The 18604-nt window shown below is 38.5% G+C and overlaps 1 protein-coding gene across 7 annotated transcripts in view; it reads left to right on the top strand.

Moving 5' to 3' along the window:
• NBEA (neurobeachin) overlaps window positions 1–18604 on the top strand; it is an 837833-nt gene that overhangs the window by 472594 nt on the left and 346635 nt on the right. For all 7 annotated transcript variants that reach the window (XM_027833036.3, XM_043531828.1, XM_043531837.1 and 4 more), the window contains 2 exons: window positions 1201–1309; window positions 5110–5276. In XM_027833036.3, the coding sequence (XP_027688837.2) occupies window positions 1201–1309; window positions 5110–5276 (276 nt within the window). The remainder of the gene's footprint in view (window positions 1–1200; window positions 1310–5109; window positions 5277–18604) is intronic.

Consider the following 18604-nt stretch of genomic DNA (forward strand, 5'->3'; position numbering starts at 1 on the left):
TCTCCAGGAGTCTCATAAAACTGAGACACATCCTCCTTTTTATAAATTGAAAAATACTAATGTAGTGATAACCATGAATAAATCTCACTGCTCTCTGTTCACTCAAGGCTAGATTTTTAAGATATTTAGGCACTAAAGATGCAAATAAGCACCTAATGAGATTTTCAAAAATGTCAAGACACCTAAGTCCCATGGGACAAATGTACAAAACTCTCATTGCCTTCAATGAGCAAAATTAGGCCAGTATTGTAGCACTTTTGACATTCCCACCCAAAGAGCTACTCCTAACAATAATAGGGGGAGAGAGAGCAATGCCATTTTTGAAAAAGAACTCTCAATCTAGGGGGTTTTTTTTTTCAATTATTACGACATGTAATGTTGCCAATTGCAATTTTATCATGAGTCTCATGATATTTTTCTTAAATCCCCAGCTACTGGAAACTTCTGATTACAAGAAAATCTATTTTCATTTAATCTCAGCTTTCATATTTGTAAAAAAGTGAGTTTCTAGCCCTCTTGAATGAAGAGAAAAGCTTAATATTACCTGAGTTCACCCAAAAGGTTCAAAAACCAAAAGCAAATTGGAAAAAATCCAAAATAATTTATGTATTAAGAATCTCTGATTTTATGACAGGAGTCTCATGATTTTTGGATTTTGGCAATACTGGTATTTTAATAATGGTGCATTCAAATAATTCAAGTTATATCGTGCATTTTTTTGCATTCTTTGATTTATGCTGCTGTTATACATAAAAATATAAAGACATTGCATCTTTTATGCACTGTGGGTATTCAAATTTTAGTTAGCTAGATGAATTACCAGTAACAGTTAAGCAGTTGTTCCAAAAAAAGAAATAATGTTCCTATATTCATGCTATATTTGTGGTTGCAGTCTCACTATAAGCAGGTCCAAATTACAACACTTCTGTAAGCAGTGTTTCCTTTAGTTAGCTAGCTGATACTAAACTCACTGCATAAGGCCTCTTTCATTGTAGAGAGTTTTCTCTGTTTTTTCACAAAAATATGAAATTACAATGAACTCTTCTGAAAAAGTTAAATTATTAATGTAAACTAATTTAGCAATTATATTTCATTTGGCAAATCTTCAACTTTTTCCATTCTAAGGCAAACTTATTGAAATAATTTATTCAAAGAAAGTCAAATATGAAGATGGATTTCAAGTGTTTTATTTTGTTTTAGATTATTATGTCATGCAATGAAAGACCACATAGTGCGTGTTGCAAATGAGGCGGAGTTTATTTTGAACCGACAAAGAGCTGAAGATGTACACAAACATGCTGAATTTGAGGTAAGCTCAAGACTTGATGAATTCCTGCTTTTCTGTTTTCACTCAGCCATCACTTAGACTGTAACCTCATACAATAAAGATTTTTTTTTTCCGAGAGAGAGAGAAATTTACATTGAAGGCATTTGAAAGCCAGTTTTTGAAAGCTTTGGTAAATGTCAAACACAGGGAACTAGTTTATCTTCTCATCCCTTCACTGAAATGCATGAAAATATTTACAGCTTGAAGAAACCCCTTAATCAGAATGCCTACTAACTTGATATGGCAGATTTTTAAGGTTCACAAAGAACTTGTCTGACTTTATTGCAAGTAGTAAAACAAACATTTAATAGTGAAATTATTTTTGCTGGATTTTATCAATAGAATGTGAGTTTTGTGTATAATAAATAAAACTAAAGGCTAGCACAGTTGAGGTGCTTTATGAAAAATAATAAATATTGATGTTCTGTAAATAGTATAGTATTTTCACTACCAATACCGATGCTTTCTAGTATTTTTTCATCTTATTTACCGGGTATAACTTATAAATTGGAAGATGATATTAAGTACCTTTTCTACTTGCTAAGCTAATAAGAATTAATTAATTACTGGAGATGAATGAACTTTTTTTCCTTTTTGTTTACTTAGAATTTCTCATGTTCCTGTTCAAACATATCTTTTGATATATTTGAGAACTTTTGATAGAACGATGTTAAAAATCTCTTTGTTTAACATGGTTTTATCAGGCAATATGTTTTGATATTAAAAAGCTTATCTATGATATTTCAATATAAAAATTTTGATTATTCCTGTTTTTGCCTATGTGTGTATGTTTGTGTGTCTATATGCTCATATATAAAATAATTCACAAAAGCATGTTTTAATGTTTGGGTGGCATGGCATTAGAATTAGGTTTGATTGATTTGGTAGCCTTGAAGATAATAAATAGCTATATGAACATATTCATCTGTCAGGGAATGCCAACAAGCACCTTGTGGCAAGACATAGAAGCCAGTAATCTCAATTTTGATGAGGTTTTTATCTCATCGAAGCAGCTCGCTAAAACCTACGCTTTGATGTACTAGTTCTTGTGCTCCTTGACATAGCAGAAAAATATAAGACACAGAGATATCTTGTTGTCATTTTGAATACATATAACCTTTACTTCATTTTGTCAGGCCAGACAGCACACACTTGTCAGATGGGATTGCAACAACTTTATTATGAAACATATACTGGATATTTTGAGCTTAGATAAAATCACATTTATAATTAAGTGTATGTCAGAGTGAAGTTTCATATTGCCTCAACAATAAATAACATTTGATATTTATCAGGGCATCATACAGTAACCTAAAATGACAATAGAAGATTGAGTTATCTGCTCTTTGAAGAATATGTTGAGGTATAAGATCTGTCAGAACTCTAGACAAAATGAGAAAATTCAATTAACTTCCAGCTTCTGTTAGCAAATAAGATTTAGAATATTAACTAAATTCCCTAAAGGAACAGCCTTAAGTCAATCTTATTTTCTAGTAAGGAAACCAAGACATTTCTCTATAACATTTTTATTATACTTATTGTCTTGTGAAAAGCCTTAGAAATATGTTTGAAATTGGCAAGATAAAATCTGTAAGTAATTAAAATAAAAAAAATTAAATGTAATCATGTACCGCTATGAATCTTAGATATACCTAAAGTAAGATGGTGCTTAAAGTCTGAAACAGTTTTACATATTGATGTTGTAATAATGTTACATAGGCATCATATCATATTAGCATGCATCCCACTTAAAAGATGTGTGAAAGTTTTTTACCATCTACTGCATTTTAAATTATAAATCAGTTTTATTTTATTAAACAATATTTAAATGTATTTATTTTGTAAATATTTGATTATTTTGAGTGTGCCAATTATTGTTCGCGGCAGGAAAAAAAGTGAATGAGTATTTTACCAGTCAAGTTCTCACTTTTACCTCTCAAACTTCAATTATATCATTACTGATAGAACTACTGGACTAAAGTTATATAGTGACACAGTGTGGGTGCATGTGGGTATGTAGATGTGAGCATAAGGGTGTGTAAAGTTAACACTAGTGAATTTTGTCTTATGACTATGGCTATTATTGAAAGAGTCCAGTTTTTCCAGAATGATTGCTTCCAGTTAACATTCATTTTGCTAGTCTCTGTAACTGTTCAGGAAGAAAAATGAAAATTTAATTTTACTGTCCAATGAGTTGGTGAAATATTAACCTCATTACTGAGGCAGATCATTGGACTAATTGGTGCTTCCCTGTACATGAAGATAAATTGAAAAAATGAATTAACCCCTTAAAAGTAATGTAATTCCTGTCTTAAATAGATGCCTTGCAGTAATAGTTTTACATACAGTAGCTGAAGTACATAGTTAAAATCTTACCAAATACTGCCATTTTCTGTAATAAAAACACTAATGTATAGAAGTATGCACACCTGAATTCATGAAATGCAATAAGATGTCTCCAGTAGAATGTTAGCTTAATTGCAACTGCTGGTATAATCAATATTATATAGTACTTTGTTTAGGTAGTATTAAATCTTCATTGAATTTGTTTTAAAATGGGAAACAATCAATTATTATGGAATGCATAAACTTAAGAACACCTAGTTCAAAATGAAGGATTTTATTCAGAAATGATCATTGGACACACACACATTAAATAACCAACACAATTTATTCAAAATAATTTGAGAATAATGTAGTTTTTTATGACATATCTCTGTAAAAAAAACTGTGATATTGTTTTTTTTAATCGCCATAGACACATTTGCCCTATTCAGACTTTTCAAACAGATCCCTACTAAAAGGAGTATTGAGAATTTGAATTCAGTCCCTTTTTGAGAATAAAGTAGATAAATGTATAATTCTGTATGCTACAAAGAGAACAAAAGTATTAGAAACTAAAGTTAACAGTGTTTCGATAATGGAATCTTTTTCACAATCAGTCTGTAACGGAAATGGCAATAATTATTGAAATTCCTTGAGAGATGGATTTTGAAAGCAACATGATCAAATAATTATTTCTAGCTTTGTTTTCAGTTTCCAGTATTTCTGATAGATTTTTTTATCCCTTTAACACTTTATCCAACTGTTTTTACCTGTATGTAACTTGTGGTGTGTTTTGCATGTTTTAACATATGGAGATTAAGGAAATAGACATTTAATTTCAAAGGTAATGGAGATCCACTTTAAGATCCATAATTATAAAAGTACTGAACTTGTGAACTATTAAGATCTTGTTTTGTAGATCTTAGTGAGACTTAAAAGTCAAGCTAAGTCTGTCTGGTACAGTGTTGTAGCTTTCTATGTGCAATATTGAATAAGAAATTACAGAGTATAAAGTATTGTATAAGGTATTAATTGGCAAATAATTTATAATCTAAAAAGAGGCCATATTTTAAGACATAAGCACGAAGAGGCAGAGTTAAGTGTGTTTTCATTGTAATTCTGCATTTCCTCACTTTTGATGACTTAATTTCTAAACCTTAACATAGCATTAATGCTCTTATATTCCCCGGGAATATGTAATGGAGGGATCAACACAGCCAGTGCAAGTAAGGAGTTTAAAAATGGATGTTGTGTTTCTATTTAGACTTTATATTTCTGTGAATGGTAAGGTGCTTCTCATCTACGGTACCTAGAAATGCTGAGTTTAATGAGAACAAAGGTGACTAAGATGTAGGTAGAAAGGAGAATTCAGATATATGAAAATCAGTCCTAAGCAACTTGTAGGCACTTCCTAAATTATTCTATTTACTATTCACTGTTTTTTAAAAATTTTTTAGTCACAGTGTGCTCAATATGCTGCTGATAGAAGAGAGGAGGAAAAGATGTGTGACCACCTTATAAGTGCTGCTAAACATCGCGATCATGTTACTGCCAATCAGCTGAAACAGAAGATACTGAATATCCTAACAAACAAACATGGTGCTTGGGGAGCAGTCTCTCACAGGTAAGCTGTAATCATAAATCTGTAATTATAAACATTTGTTTCAAAATTTAAAATGAATCAGCCATTTCTGTACAATTGAAAATTGGATGTGCTGATGGTGGGAATCATTTCAAGAGAACTTTTGTCTTCTTTATATCTCTCTTTTTTTTCCTCAAAAGTCTTCCTGTGTGGAGATTCCTCTTCTAGTACATGATGTGCAGATGCAATGCTCTCCATAGCCCATCAACACAATATTGTATTAAAATTTGTTTTAGATAATTTGTAGATACTTATGCTTGTTGATCATCATGTAGCACTATTATTTGTATTCCAACAGGGCCTAGAGGCCCCAACCAGGATCGGGGCCCCTTTTGGGCTAGTTGCTGTATAAACAGGTTGTGAGAGACAGTCCCAGTCCCAAAGACATTACAATGTAAATAGAAAAGAGAGATGAAGGGTGAGAGGAGGCATAGAGAGGCAAAATGACTTGTTTAAGATCACACGGAAGGTCAGTGGTAGAACAAGGAATAGAACCCAGCTCACCTGACTAGTGCCCTATCTACTAAACTATTTCTGTATAAATAATCAGTATATACTTTGATACAATACACTGGTAAATCTTTATCCTCACAGACAAACAAGGTCAATACCTAGTGTGTGCAACCAAACTCTGCGTGCACAAGTCAAATATTTGCACATGTGTACCCAAGCATATCTCATGCCCAAGTTGGGCATGAGAAAAGTGCGTGCTCCCTTCTGCAAACATATTTTGAAAATTTGGTTCAAAATATAATAGTACAAAATATAATAGTACTAAACTGTACTTTAATTGACAATACAGTAAATGAGGTTCTAATATATGTTCTAGGGAATTAGAGTTAAGCCTCATTAGAATAGATGTATAATGAATATTATATGTCCATAACTATTAAGGTATCTCATAAATACTGTGTATATTGTTCTCACCCTATTGTCACTATGTTTGCATGTGTATCATTTATTTTCAAGTATGTAATGGAGGAATCAACACAACCAGTGCAAGTAAGAAGTGTAAAAACAGATGTTGCATTTCTATTTAGACTTAATATTTCTGTGAATGGGAAGGTGCTTCCTATTTAACTAAAAATGCAGATTTCAGTGAGAACAACATACAGTAGTTTTTTTTTTTTTTAAAAGTGAGGTGTAATTTTGGGCTCATCAACCTTAAGTGTTCCTTTAAAATCCCTGCTCAAAATGAGGTGGGTTTCAGTTCTATTGTGTTCTGTGAAAACCAGCTCAAGTTGATGATGATATAAATCTGAGCTGCTGTTTGCATAGCTGTAGGCCACCATCTCCACAAGCCATGAGCCAGTTGTCTTCTTGGAAGTGATAGGTGATCTACCATTTCCCGCTGGGGCCAAATAGCTTCTCGCCTGGGTTTTCGGGGGGAGACGTGGTTGCTCCCCTAATCTACAGTTTTAGCCTTACCAGGTAAGAGCCACTGCCCCTCCCTCAAATCCATAATAGTCACTGGGGAACTAGGACATCTCCCAGTCTGGCAGCAGATACGGGGAAAATGTTCCACTGCCAGTGCTAGTGTAGTGACTGCAGGGGCATAGAACTCTCCATAAACCTTTACATGGTAGCAAGGGACCCCACAAATATAATCCCTAGCTGCCACAGGCTAACTGGCATGCCAGGTAATTCCTAACACACAGTTGCTAGGGAATACTCAGGGGTTCCTTAGCTACCATAATATGGTTCATGAGATGTCTAGACCTGTGTTGTCAGGGTAGCATTTCTAATGGCAAAAGCTTTTTCCCAGTTCCCAATGCAGAATGAAAAACTTATTTCCTGAAGATCTTTTGTATTTGAAAGAGGCCCTGACACTACACATAGGGAGTAGCCAATTGTCCCAAGAAGGAGCATGTGAAAGAAACCTGTCCACTGGTTCCACAAAATAAAACTTATGTAAGATCCAAGAGGTTTGGCATCTAGATGGGTAAGGAAGTGCTTTTAAGAAGTGGGTATGATTCCTGGAAGCTTGGATTCTCTAGAACCAAGCTAGCCTCATGTTTAGTATATATAATACATGTCCAAAGACTATTTTAAAGATCTTTAGCACAAATGTTTTTGGTATGAAAAGTAAGATCTGGTTTCATGGTGTGTGTCACAGGTGTAGAATAGATACAAGTTGTATTGTGTTTGGGATCCAATATAATAAATTCTTCTTACCTTACATCTTCCCAGTTTTTGTACCCCTGCATATGCTGCCTTTGGAGAAAGCAACTACCAATGGTTGATATGCTTACTCTTGGGATGCCATACTGTTAGCTGTCTGGTTATTTGGTAATGGAACACAGAATGAGGTTGAATACTGGAAGCAGCATGAGGAAAAATGTGAACAATGAATGACTACTATCTTAGGATTCAGAAAGGGCAGACAAGATTTCCAAAGAATAGGATAAGAAAAGGCTAGACAAATTGCTTTTGAAGTTTGATGCTTCAAGGTTGAGTGAACTTTTATAGTATTTACAAAGTATGAATTTTGAATATATTAACATAATCTATCTTTAAAAGGTCTGAAAAACAAGAATAAGTATGGATAAACTCAATAATATGCCACATAAAATATTTCAGTTATGCTAATTGTACTCTACAGAGAGTAGACAATGATTAGCCTTAAAAGTAGCCATAAAATCAGAAGTGAATTGCAGTTCAGATTACCTTTTGCATAACTTCTTACTGTAGGCAACTTACATTAGTAAGCATTTACTTAACTACTCCACGAGAGAGAATAAGTTCCCACAAGCATGATTATGTAACCTAGCACTGCTGGTCTGAGAACTAATTTGTTCAATAATACCTTTCTGCTTTACCTATATGAGAGAAATAATATATATTTTGGAAATCATTTATATAATATTGTTTAAAGCCTTTTAAAGGCTGTAAGTAATATTTAACTATCAATTTTATCTTTTTCCACTTCACAGATAGATGTTTTTCACTCCAGTTTTAGTACAGACAAAATGATTTTGTTTCCTTCCTTAGTGGTATATTGACAAACTCCATTGTATCAAAGGGAAAGTACAGCAGGGTCATGAATAAATAGCATTTGTGTGTTTTTTTTCCTTTAAATTTCCCTGCCACAAAATAGTAGACTTTTTTAAGAAGAGTCTATTCAGTGTTTAGTTACACCTTCTATTTGTTGCTTTTAAAAAAAAAAAGGTTACTGCTTTTCCTCAGGTGTGGTGACTTTACTTTCAGGTATGTTCATCATGGCGGATCCAGAGCATGTGAAGAAGTCTAGGTTCAAGTTATAGTCTAAATGTTGATGTTAAATATTCATCACAGGTGTTTTGAAAGTAGCTGTTTGATGTTCTCAGGGGGGTTGCAATAATGAGAAAGTAGTCATTTAAAAAAAAAGTTTGGTTTGATGGATCCTTCTAAAATCAATTGCTTGAAGCTGACCTCTACCTAGATTTAACAGACTTTATTAAATAATACATACACAAACTGGATTTAGGCTTTTTTCTGTTTACAACCAGCTTTCGTAATCTTGGATACAAGAAACATATTAATCATTAATGCTGTAAGGCAGGACTGTCAAACTTGTTCTGTAGTGAGGGCCACATTACCTTTTCACTTCGGAGCTATAGGAGTAGAGCATTCCCTGACAAGACGCTAATTTTACAGTCCTCTCTGGCTGCAGAATGTGCCTCTCTAGAGACCACAGTTAAATAAAGCAAATAAAGACAATTACTGCATTTTGTGGAACCTCTCTTCTTCAGTCCATTAATGCAGCACTGGGGCTGTTCATCCTCCCAAGTCTATTCTCTTTATCACACCCTCCCACTCACCTTCTTTTCTCTGCTCATTGGCATCCTCTCCCACTTTCTCAACCTCCCTGTTCCCCACTTTTCTCTCATCCTCCCTCTTCCCCTGGGGCATTCCCCTCTGAGTGCTTGTTCATTGGAAGGGGAAAGGCTGAGGGAGGGAAGCACTTCTCTGAACCTGTGCGACTTGGCAACTACAGAAGCAGGAGGAAGATGGTTTAAAGATGCCTCCTCTGAGCCAGATATTGATGGCTCACAGCAAGAGGGACTGGAACACAGAGAGAAGGCAGGGGATTGTCAGTGAAGGAGCCTCCCTTAAACTCAGGCTCTGGGGCATTCTGGAACTGTCACCACCTGTGTGGCTGTTACCAAGGGGAAAGACAGGAACACTGAAGTGCCTGTGCCTAACCCTGCTCAAGCTCTCTCCTAAACTCCACCTACTTGAGCTGCAGCTCCTTCCCAGCCCTTCTAACTTAAGCAGGGAGCCAGATATGGTCCGGATCCATTTCTTAATTGCAGAGGGAGCTGCAGACCAGAAGAAAAGGTTCTGGAGCCGGGTCCAGCCCTCTTGAATCTCTTGGCTTTTATGGAACATATGATTCTGCAGATTTTTCAGATAATTCAGCAACTACAGTGACATTTTGGGTGACATAACTTGGACCTAACCCTAGAGACTCAAGCCAAGAACTTGAGGTCTTTTTGAGGAAAGATCCAAATTTTTAGTTCCAGGACGGAATCTATCATAGCAAAACATAAAGACACACTTTTACTCCTTTTCACCTTTCATCTAGCTTAATGGGATTGGCTCATTCTCGTCATAAAAATATGAGATCAGCTTATATCCCGTGGGCGTCAGACACTGCAGTTCCAGTATTTCTTCGTTTATTTCTAGCTTCCTTCCAGAATGCTAATTCCTTCATTCTGAACACCTTCTGAATTTTTGGTACTTACCTAAGACAATATCTAATTTTTTTAGGGTTTTCTTTCTCTAATTGCAGGGACATTTTAACACGTCTCCCTGTTTCAGCTAAATACTTTAGTTGTCACCAGATTGTGCCTCAGGACATTTGGTCTACTAGTATCATACTTTTCATTGTCTCCTTTCGATATGCCTGCTTCATTTGGTGCTGTAGTACATGTAACCCATCTCTGGAACATCAGATACTTTTATTCCTTAGGAATTCTTTTGTTTTAAAAGATCCCTCTGTAAACAGTTAGTGAACTTCCTGTTTTGAGGGATATGTCATTTTTCTACATTAGGCCAAAGTCTTCTGCTGATGCTGAATATGGATATCTCAGGCCTAGATTTGATGAGGACCTTTAGGTTCACAGTCTTCAGATTGCTTATTGCTCAAGATATTCATCTTTGCAAGCTTAATCTATAGGTCGTCACATTGGTACTGGCTGCTGTTTACACACAGAACTTATACCACCTGCCCCTTAACTAACAGACAACTCAATGGGTAGGTTTTAATTCATCTGACAAAAGTATTGCTCTATCCTGCATTATTTGCACAAAGATTATTCATCTTTTGGACTGGAGATATTCAACACCATGAGTGGTGTTCTTCTAGACAGCCTTTGCTGTTGTCAGTGGTGTAGAGTTGTGCTCTAGACCCCAGGTGTTCGTCACTGAATAAAGAGGGCTTTCTTTCAGTTTCCCAGCTGCCTCTGCATTGAAGGCTTCAGCAGCAACCCTTCTCCAGACTTCCAGTCTGGGAAACTAAGCAATTTAAAGATACAGTTTCCAATACCACATCATCCTTTCTAGCCCAAAACTTAGTAATAACAATGTAACACTGACAGACCCCAGTCAGCGGGTGGGATTGAACCTGGAACCTCTGAAGCTCAATGCATGAACTAAAAGCCACATGGCTCTTAGCTAGGGCTGTAGCCGACTCATTAATCTCTAAGTAGTCTCGGTGCCACTAGAGGGGAGACTGAGCACCACACCCAGGAGGTGTGTGGGTTACAACACTTAAAATTAATATAACACAAAATTCCAAGTATTTATAATCAACTTGCTAACAATGTTCAGTTATTCTCAGAGCTGCCTTGTACTGTCACTTGGACTTGTGGTTCTCCCTTGAATATCAATACTGCTGTTGTCAGGAAGTGGTGAATCAATTTCTTCAGGCAGTGTTATGTCCTGGGTCTTGGTTGTCTTAACCTCTTGTGGTTGTTGCCTAACTGAGGCTTTCTCAGGCAGCACGGCAAACTCAGTGTCCCTTATTGCACTCACTTTCTCGAACTTCCAAAAGGATCACCTGTTCCTGCATGATATATGTTCATCTGGGGTGAAAGCCTCATAAGACTGGGGAAACTTCATGGGATACCACTATTTACAATCATTGATTTCCATCATAGATGCACACTGCATCATGTTCATGAACTGAGAGCAGATCCTGGGACCTTACTGTTTTTTTTATTTTAGCTGTGTCTATCTCTTTATACTTCTGCAAATCCCCAGTTCTGCTAACATCAGCATCTACCATTACAGGCATTCTAGTTCTTAGTTTTCTGTTAAACAAAATGTCTGCAGTTAAGAAACCATGTTTCAAACCAGATGCTGCACTGTAATTTAACAGGGCTAAATACAGATCAGAGTGACTCTTCAGTCTTTTTCAGTAGTTATTATTTTAACACCGTTTTCCACCAACTCATTGGCTTGGAGATAATTGGGACTAGCAGTTACAAGTCTAAACTCAAACATCACCGCAAACTGCTTGAACTCATGCCCACCAGACTGCAGCCCATTGTCAGACATCAATACGTCTGGTATACTATGTCTGGCAGAAATAAATTTGACATGCACAATCACTTTTAGTTTAGTTGTATTGTTCTTTAGTAAGACTGCGACAGGGAAGTGAGTACATAGGTTTTTTTTCATATGCCACTAATAAGGGCTCTTTGACTCGGGCTATATTTTTGTCAAATGTGACAAGCCGTAACAGCTTCCTCCATGTCGCTGTTCATTTAAAGCCAGTATAAAACATATCCAGCCCTTCGCTTAGATTTTTCAGTCCCTAAATGACCTTCATGTTTCTGTTGCACAGCTTCTGTACTCATTCATTACTCATGGTCTGATGCCCCCCACCTGTGGAATTTGGAGGTGATCCAGTGTTGTTGCTGGAGGCTCTGGAACTACGTTTTGCCCGTCAGCTCAGGCCACCAGATTTTCTGCCTCGGGCAGTGGAACAAGTTGGCAGTTTGCTTTCTCTCAAACATTTTGTTTTAAAACCTTTATTTTTATTCATTTTTGTGTAGTTATGTCATATAATTCTCTTCCTCCTCCATCACCCCCTTCCCCTGGATTGGGTAAATAGCAGGTTAGTGCTTTCAACTACCTGGATCTTCCACTCTCATGATCTTCCCTGCTAGAAGACTCCTCCCCCCTAAGGCATAATAGAGCTGTCCTGCAGACACCTGGGTTAAATCAAAGTGTGATCCCTATGTGAAGTAGCATTACAGGATCTACAGAGGGTGAATTATGCCAGGCCTTTGCCAGCCAGCCAACCCTCGCATTGCTAGAGCCCAGGGCTCAGAGTCAGACTGGCATGTTGGGTCTCCTCCTGCCCCAAGGAGCCAAGACTCCATCAGCAAAACACCCAATCAGGAGCTTCTGAGCTTTTGAGGAGAGTATAAGGATGAGGAGGAAGCTATCCAGCCAGCTCAGGTGGTATGTCCTGTACCAGACCTGGGCTGGATGGGGAAAAACCCTGAAAGGTTTCAGTCTCCTCCCCCACACCAGAATACTGAAGTGGGTACTCTGCTCCCTTCACTGAGAAATAGGGTTCCTACACAGCTCCCTTCCTTTCATTATGAATCAGGGAACTCTCATGATACTCAGGGATAAACTGCAAATCCCAGAGACTCCCAAAAAGGCAAAAGCAAGAGTGTCCTTTGCAAAGCAGCAATTAATATTATTAATGAACAAGTGGAGTGAAAATCAGGGGTTAAACCTCTTCTCCTTTGTCCGCTCCCCCCGAAGGAGTGTTTGTTGGGGCTTTTCTCCTACACACAGTTTCTCTTGCAGAAGTCAGTATCATGCTTACCACCTTTCTCAACTCTGCAGTGTGTCTGTGCATGCAGAGAAGCCTGCTCCTCCTCCACAACCTGGCCTCAGGCTGCAGTCTACTGAAAATTGTGGCTGGCTGGCTTTCAGCCCAAGGACCCCTCTCTGCCAGGGAAGGGGACTCAGATTTCAGACAGCAGCTGAATGAGAATTGTGTTTTCTGATCATCAGCCATAAAATCTTGCTCTGCCAGGGAAAGGGGCTCAGACTCTGAAAATCAGAATTGAGTCTCTCTCTCCACCCATCCCCCACTCCACAGGCTGGCTCCACATTAAAGCCATAGGAGCACTTCAGGCTGTCTGTGATCAGGAGAGAGGCACAGGAAGATTTCACTCCCCATGAAGCTGCACCTTTATGGGATTACAGGACAAAGTGAAAAATCCATTTCCATGTTCAAAATCATCCTGATTTCTGGAATAAAGCCCTGAGAGGTACTGCGTTGCGCCTTCATAGAATATTAGGGTTGGAAGAGACCTCAGGAGGCCATCTAGTCCAATCCCCTGCTCAAAGCAGGACCAACACCAACTAAATCATCCCAGCCAGGGCTTTGTCAAGCCGGGCCTTTAAAACCTCCAAGGATGGAGATTCCACCACCTCCCTAGGTAACCCATTCCAGTGCTTCAGCACCCTCCTAGTGAAATAGTGTTTCCTGATATCCAACCTAGATCTCCCCCACTGAAACTTGAGACTACTGCTTCTTGTTCGGTCATCTGCCACCACAAAGAACAGCCTAGCTCCAGCCTGTTTGGGACCCCCCTTCAGGCAGTTGAAGGCTGCTATCAAATCCCCCCTCACTCTTCTCTTCTGCAGACTGAATAACCCCAGTTCCCTCAGCCTCTCCTCATAAGTCATGCGCCCCAGCTCCCTAATCATTTTTGTTGCCCTCTGCTGGAGTCTCTCCAATTTGTCCACATCCCTTCTTTAGTGGGGGGACCAAAACTGGACGAAGTACTCCAGGTGTGGCCTCACCAGTGCCGAATAGAGGGGAATAATCATTTCCCTCAATCTGCTGGCAATGCTCCTACTAATATAGCTCAATATGCCGTTGGCCTTCTTGGCAACAAGGGCACACTGCTGACTCATATCCAGCTTCTTGTCCACTGTAATCCCCAAGTCCTTTTTTGCAGGACTTTTGCTTAGCCAGTTGGGCCCCAGCCTGTAGCGGTGCCTGGGATTCTTCCTTCATAAGTGCAGGACTCTGCACTTGTCCTTGTTGAACCTCATCAGATTTCTTTTGGCCCAATCCTCCAATTTGTCTAGGTCCCTCTGGACCCTATCCCTACCCTCCAGCATATCTACCACTCCTCCCAGTTTAGTGTCATCTACAAACTTGCTGAGGGTGCAATTCATCCCATCATCCAGATCATAAATAAAGATGTTGAACAAAACCAGTACTTAGTTGAGTCCTAGACAGCCTCAAAGAGCAGGTAGGCAGGCTCCTGGGGACATCTTTCAGGCTCCTGGGGACATCTAGCGAGCTACTTCCATGGTCAAGGTATGTGTTGCAGTACCTCTCTTCTGTTCTGTGGTCCCTGTGCCAGGATGAATAGTGGAGTACTTCCCCCTTGTAAACAGCCATGAATCGCACACGCACAGACAAAAGTCCACCACCACCTACAAGTCTTTTCAAGGACAGGATATCAGTCGGTGGCTTCTAAGGAACTCAATATTAATAAAATATTTTCCTCTTCAAGTACTAATAGGTACATGGTTTCCTGTCGATGCCTCCTTTGAGGGTGTCATAAGATCCAGATAAGGACATCTAATTAAACCAAATGTTAAACTTAAAAATTTTAATATAAAACAAAGAAATGTCATAAATAATAATTTTAATATAAAACAAAGAAATGTCACACATTTTGGTTGATACAATGGAAAGCTAGGTGTCATTCTTCAATAACATCCAATGCCCCTTTGTGGGCAGGTAGTTCCAACAACCTGCTGAAAGTCAACCCAACTTTCACTCTAGACCCTTGCATACTCACTATAGAAGCAAGCATACTTGGAAGACAAATTTCCAAAATCTCATCATACAAAATCATTTCAGTTCATTTCAACGCCTCTTTAAAAAAGAAGACAGAAACATGGTCATATGGGGTTGGACCAGTGGTCCATCAAGTCCAGAATCCTGTCTTATGATCATGACCAGTACCAGCTGCATCAGTGTAAGGTGCAAGAAACCATGTAGTGGACAATTATGGTACTCACAGAGGCACTCTCCTCCTACGTCCCATTAGGGGTTGGCTTATGATTGAGGCATGAGTGCTTATATCCTTTCTGAAACCAGGGCGTAACTAGAGGTCAAAGCTTCTCCATGGCAATGGAAATAATGTCCTGGGTAGAGAACAATCTGTGCCTTTCAAGACAGTTCACATAAAGGATACAGAAAAGAGGAAGAGTGATAGCTCAAGTTCTCTTGTTACTGGTCCAGAAGGCACATTAGACTTGTTACGTAGCCAACACTGTACCTGCAGAAAACACCAAACCTCCTGAATCAGGGACTCCTTCATCCAGACTGGGAACATCTACAGTTAACAGTTGGGATAACAGACGAGGAAGTATAGTTCAGCATGGATTCTTCATTAACCCTCACTGAACCAGGATGTTTCATTCATTGGCTTGGTTACATTTATAGTTCTGGTGTGAGGGGAAATAGAAGGCTGTATGAGGCAGGGACTGCCTCTTTGTGCAGTGTTCAGCACAGTGGGGTCCTGAATTTAGTTATGGTTGTGATACAAATATTATAATAATCCCAAAGTTCTGGTGATCTTAGCTACACTAGAGTTTCTCCAGGAGGATTGGTTGATGTCCTACAATTCAGCACCATAGAAATGTGGGTACCAGCCAATACAGCATTTTCTAGCCCAGCACATTGGATCCTCCAATTTGAGTATCCGGTGCTAAGTTTAATTGCATGGACAAATTAGACAAGCCAGGACTTTCTAATCACCTCCAAAGGACAAGTTTTGGAATTAGTTACCATATCCTTACAAGAATCACACTGCTTTTGTCATCAGAAAAAGGTTATTCTTATAACTACAGAAACCTTTCTGTTCAAGGTAGGTTCTCTCTTCTACCATGGCAGGGAGATAGTTCTCCCATCATTTTGTTCTAACCCTTGGAAAGTTGTGGTATAAAAGGGCATGCCTAGAGTTCTAAAGATCTATCTCAAGCATGTGGAATATATATGCCAATAGTACTTTGTTCATCTTGTATCCAAAATGCCAAGGCCATAGGGCTTCAAAGCTGCTGCAAGAAAGATATTAAAATTCTGCATCAGCTGGCATGCTAGGCATCTTGGAAACAATTCACAGAAGTACCTGAGGCACTGAGGGGAAAAGTGTATGAGCCTCATTTGAGGAAGATTTATGAAGTAAGTTACCATTCCTCTGCAAGGACATCCTTTGGGAGGAAGATGCTCCTGGGTTGGTGCCCACGTAATTCCTTAGTTTTAGCTCTTGCTTTATATGGGGGAACTTCCATACCTGCCAATTATTCCACTATAATAATTAAACTTTTTTTATCCTTTCCCTCCCTACTTTTGGGATTTATTGCTGTCTACTTCCCATGAGTAACAAATGAGGAGAGAAGCTGTGCAATAGAAAGAGAAATTTCTTACCTGATGATTTTCTTTGTTAGCAACTTCTCTCTGATTTAAACCCACCTTGGTAGTTTAGCAAATAACAAAAAATACAAATTGAAAATTTTCTATAAAGGAAGATGAAGACATATATTTTCTTAAGGTTAATATAATACATCATATCAAAGTGTCTTAATGGTGATAATTTGTTGCTGGAGTGTTTCTGCTACTGTGTTAGAACTGTTCTGGTGGTTGGAACTTAAGTCATGGAGCCTCCAGGTACAACATTAGACAGCCTCCAAATACAGGTGGGGCAAATTAGTCCATGGGTAATTAATTCCGAGAGAAGCTGCTAACAGAGAGGAAATTATCAAGTAAGACATTTCTCAATCCTATTCAACATATTTTTCCGTAACCCCTTAGGGATTGCAATCCTGGTGCTTTTAAACAAAATCCCATCTAGTATTGAGAATACTCCCCTGAATTGGTGATAGAGGCTGGGAACGTGCTGTGCTGGCCACTCTGTGCTAATATCCTTAATCATTTTCTGTAGATTTTCATCCTGAACTGTTGCTCTGGCAATCACAGTTCACATTTCATCTGAGACTGGATAGGTCTTTCTAAATCAAATTGACATATACAGTGACTAGCACTGGACTTCGTTCCACTCTACCTTTGTCAAATGCTCTAGAGGGTATCTGCAGCCACCAAATATCTCTCAGGTTTGTATTAGATTTGCAAATCATATATTTGTAATTGAAAAAATAATCTCTGTATTCTCAGGGGGATGGTTGCCAGTCCCATTTGGCAATGATATAAGTGGTTTATGGTCAATTTCAGCTAACACTTGTCTTCCATAAACAAAGACATGAAACCTTTTACGCTCATGGAGTAAGGCCAAAGCTGCCTCCTCTCTTTGAGTTACTGAGACTACATTTTTTTTTGTTAGTACCCATGACTCATAAGCCTCTGTTCTGCAGTTTTAACCATAAAGCTGTAAGAGGACTGTGCCAGTACCCTCCCTGGAGGCAACTGTGAACAACTTAGTTTTGCATTTTCCACCATAGTACCTCAGGACGGCGGCCTGTTTAACTCCTTCAATTTCTCAAAATCTTTATTAAGTTTAGCATCCCAAGTCCATTAGGTTGCTGGTTTAAGCAACTAGATCAAGCACAAATTTCCATACGTAGTTCTTCATTCCATCTTTGTATCCCTTCCTTGTCTGTCGGGGCAGGCATGTTGATGACCGCCTCAACCTTATTGTGAAGTACCTGTACACCTTGCTGTATTAACTTCTCTCCCAGGTATGTTGTTTCCATTACACATAATTCATATTTTTGTTTGTTTCACTTTAGTCTAGGAGTTCTGGCTCTTTCCAAAGCTACCCAGAATCTTTGGTTATGCTCTTCTACGTTTTTCCCCCAGATCAAAACATCATCTATACAAACCCGTCTATCATCAAAAATCTTTTTTATTTTCCAGTGAAACCCTTTGGGTGCCAAATACAAGCCTGCAAAAACAGTGTCTCCCAAAGGGGGTGTTGAATGTGCACACATGTGCACTGTTTTTCTAAGAGCACCTGCTGATGTATTCAGTGTAGAAGGTTATTTGGCATCAGGCATATCGATCCAAATTTCTTCCCTTGTAGCTAGTGGAAAACATTCCCTTTTTACACATTTATTTCTTTGGGGTTTATACATAAGTGAAGGTTTTAGTCTCTTTTTATACAATGACCAATGAGTGTGCCCACTCTGTTGCTTCTTCAGCTTGCTGTATGATTCCCAGAGCAATGAGCCTATCCGGCTCCTGTTTTAGCCTCTGCCTTACAGTGAGGGAAACTTTCCTATGGGCATGTGCTGTGGAATAGTTGGGCTCTTTG

This window comes from Chelonia mydas, chromosome 1, assembly GCF_015237465.2.
Source record: "Chelonia mydas isolate rCheMyd1 chromosome 1, rCheMyd1.pri.v2, whole genome shotgun sequence".
Classification (NCBI taxonomy): domain Eukaryota; kingdom Metazoa; phylum Chordata; order Testudines; family Cheloniidae; genus Chelonia; species Chelonia mydas.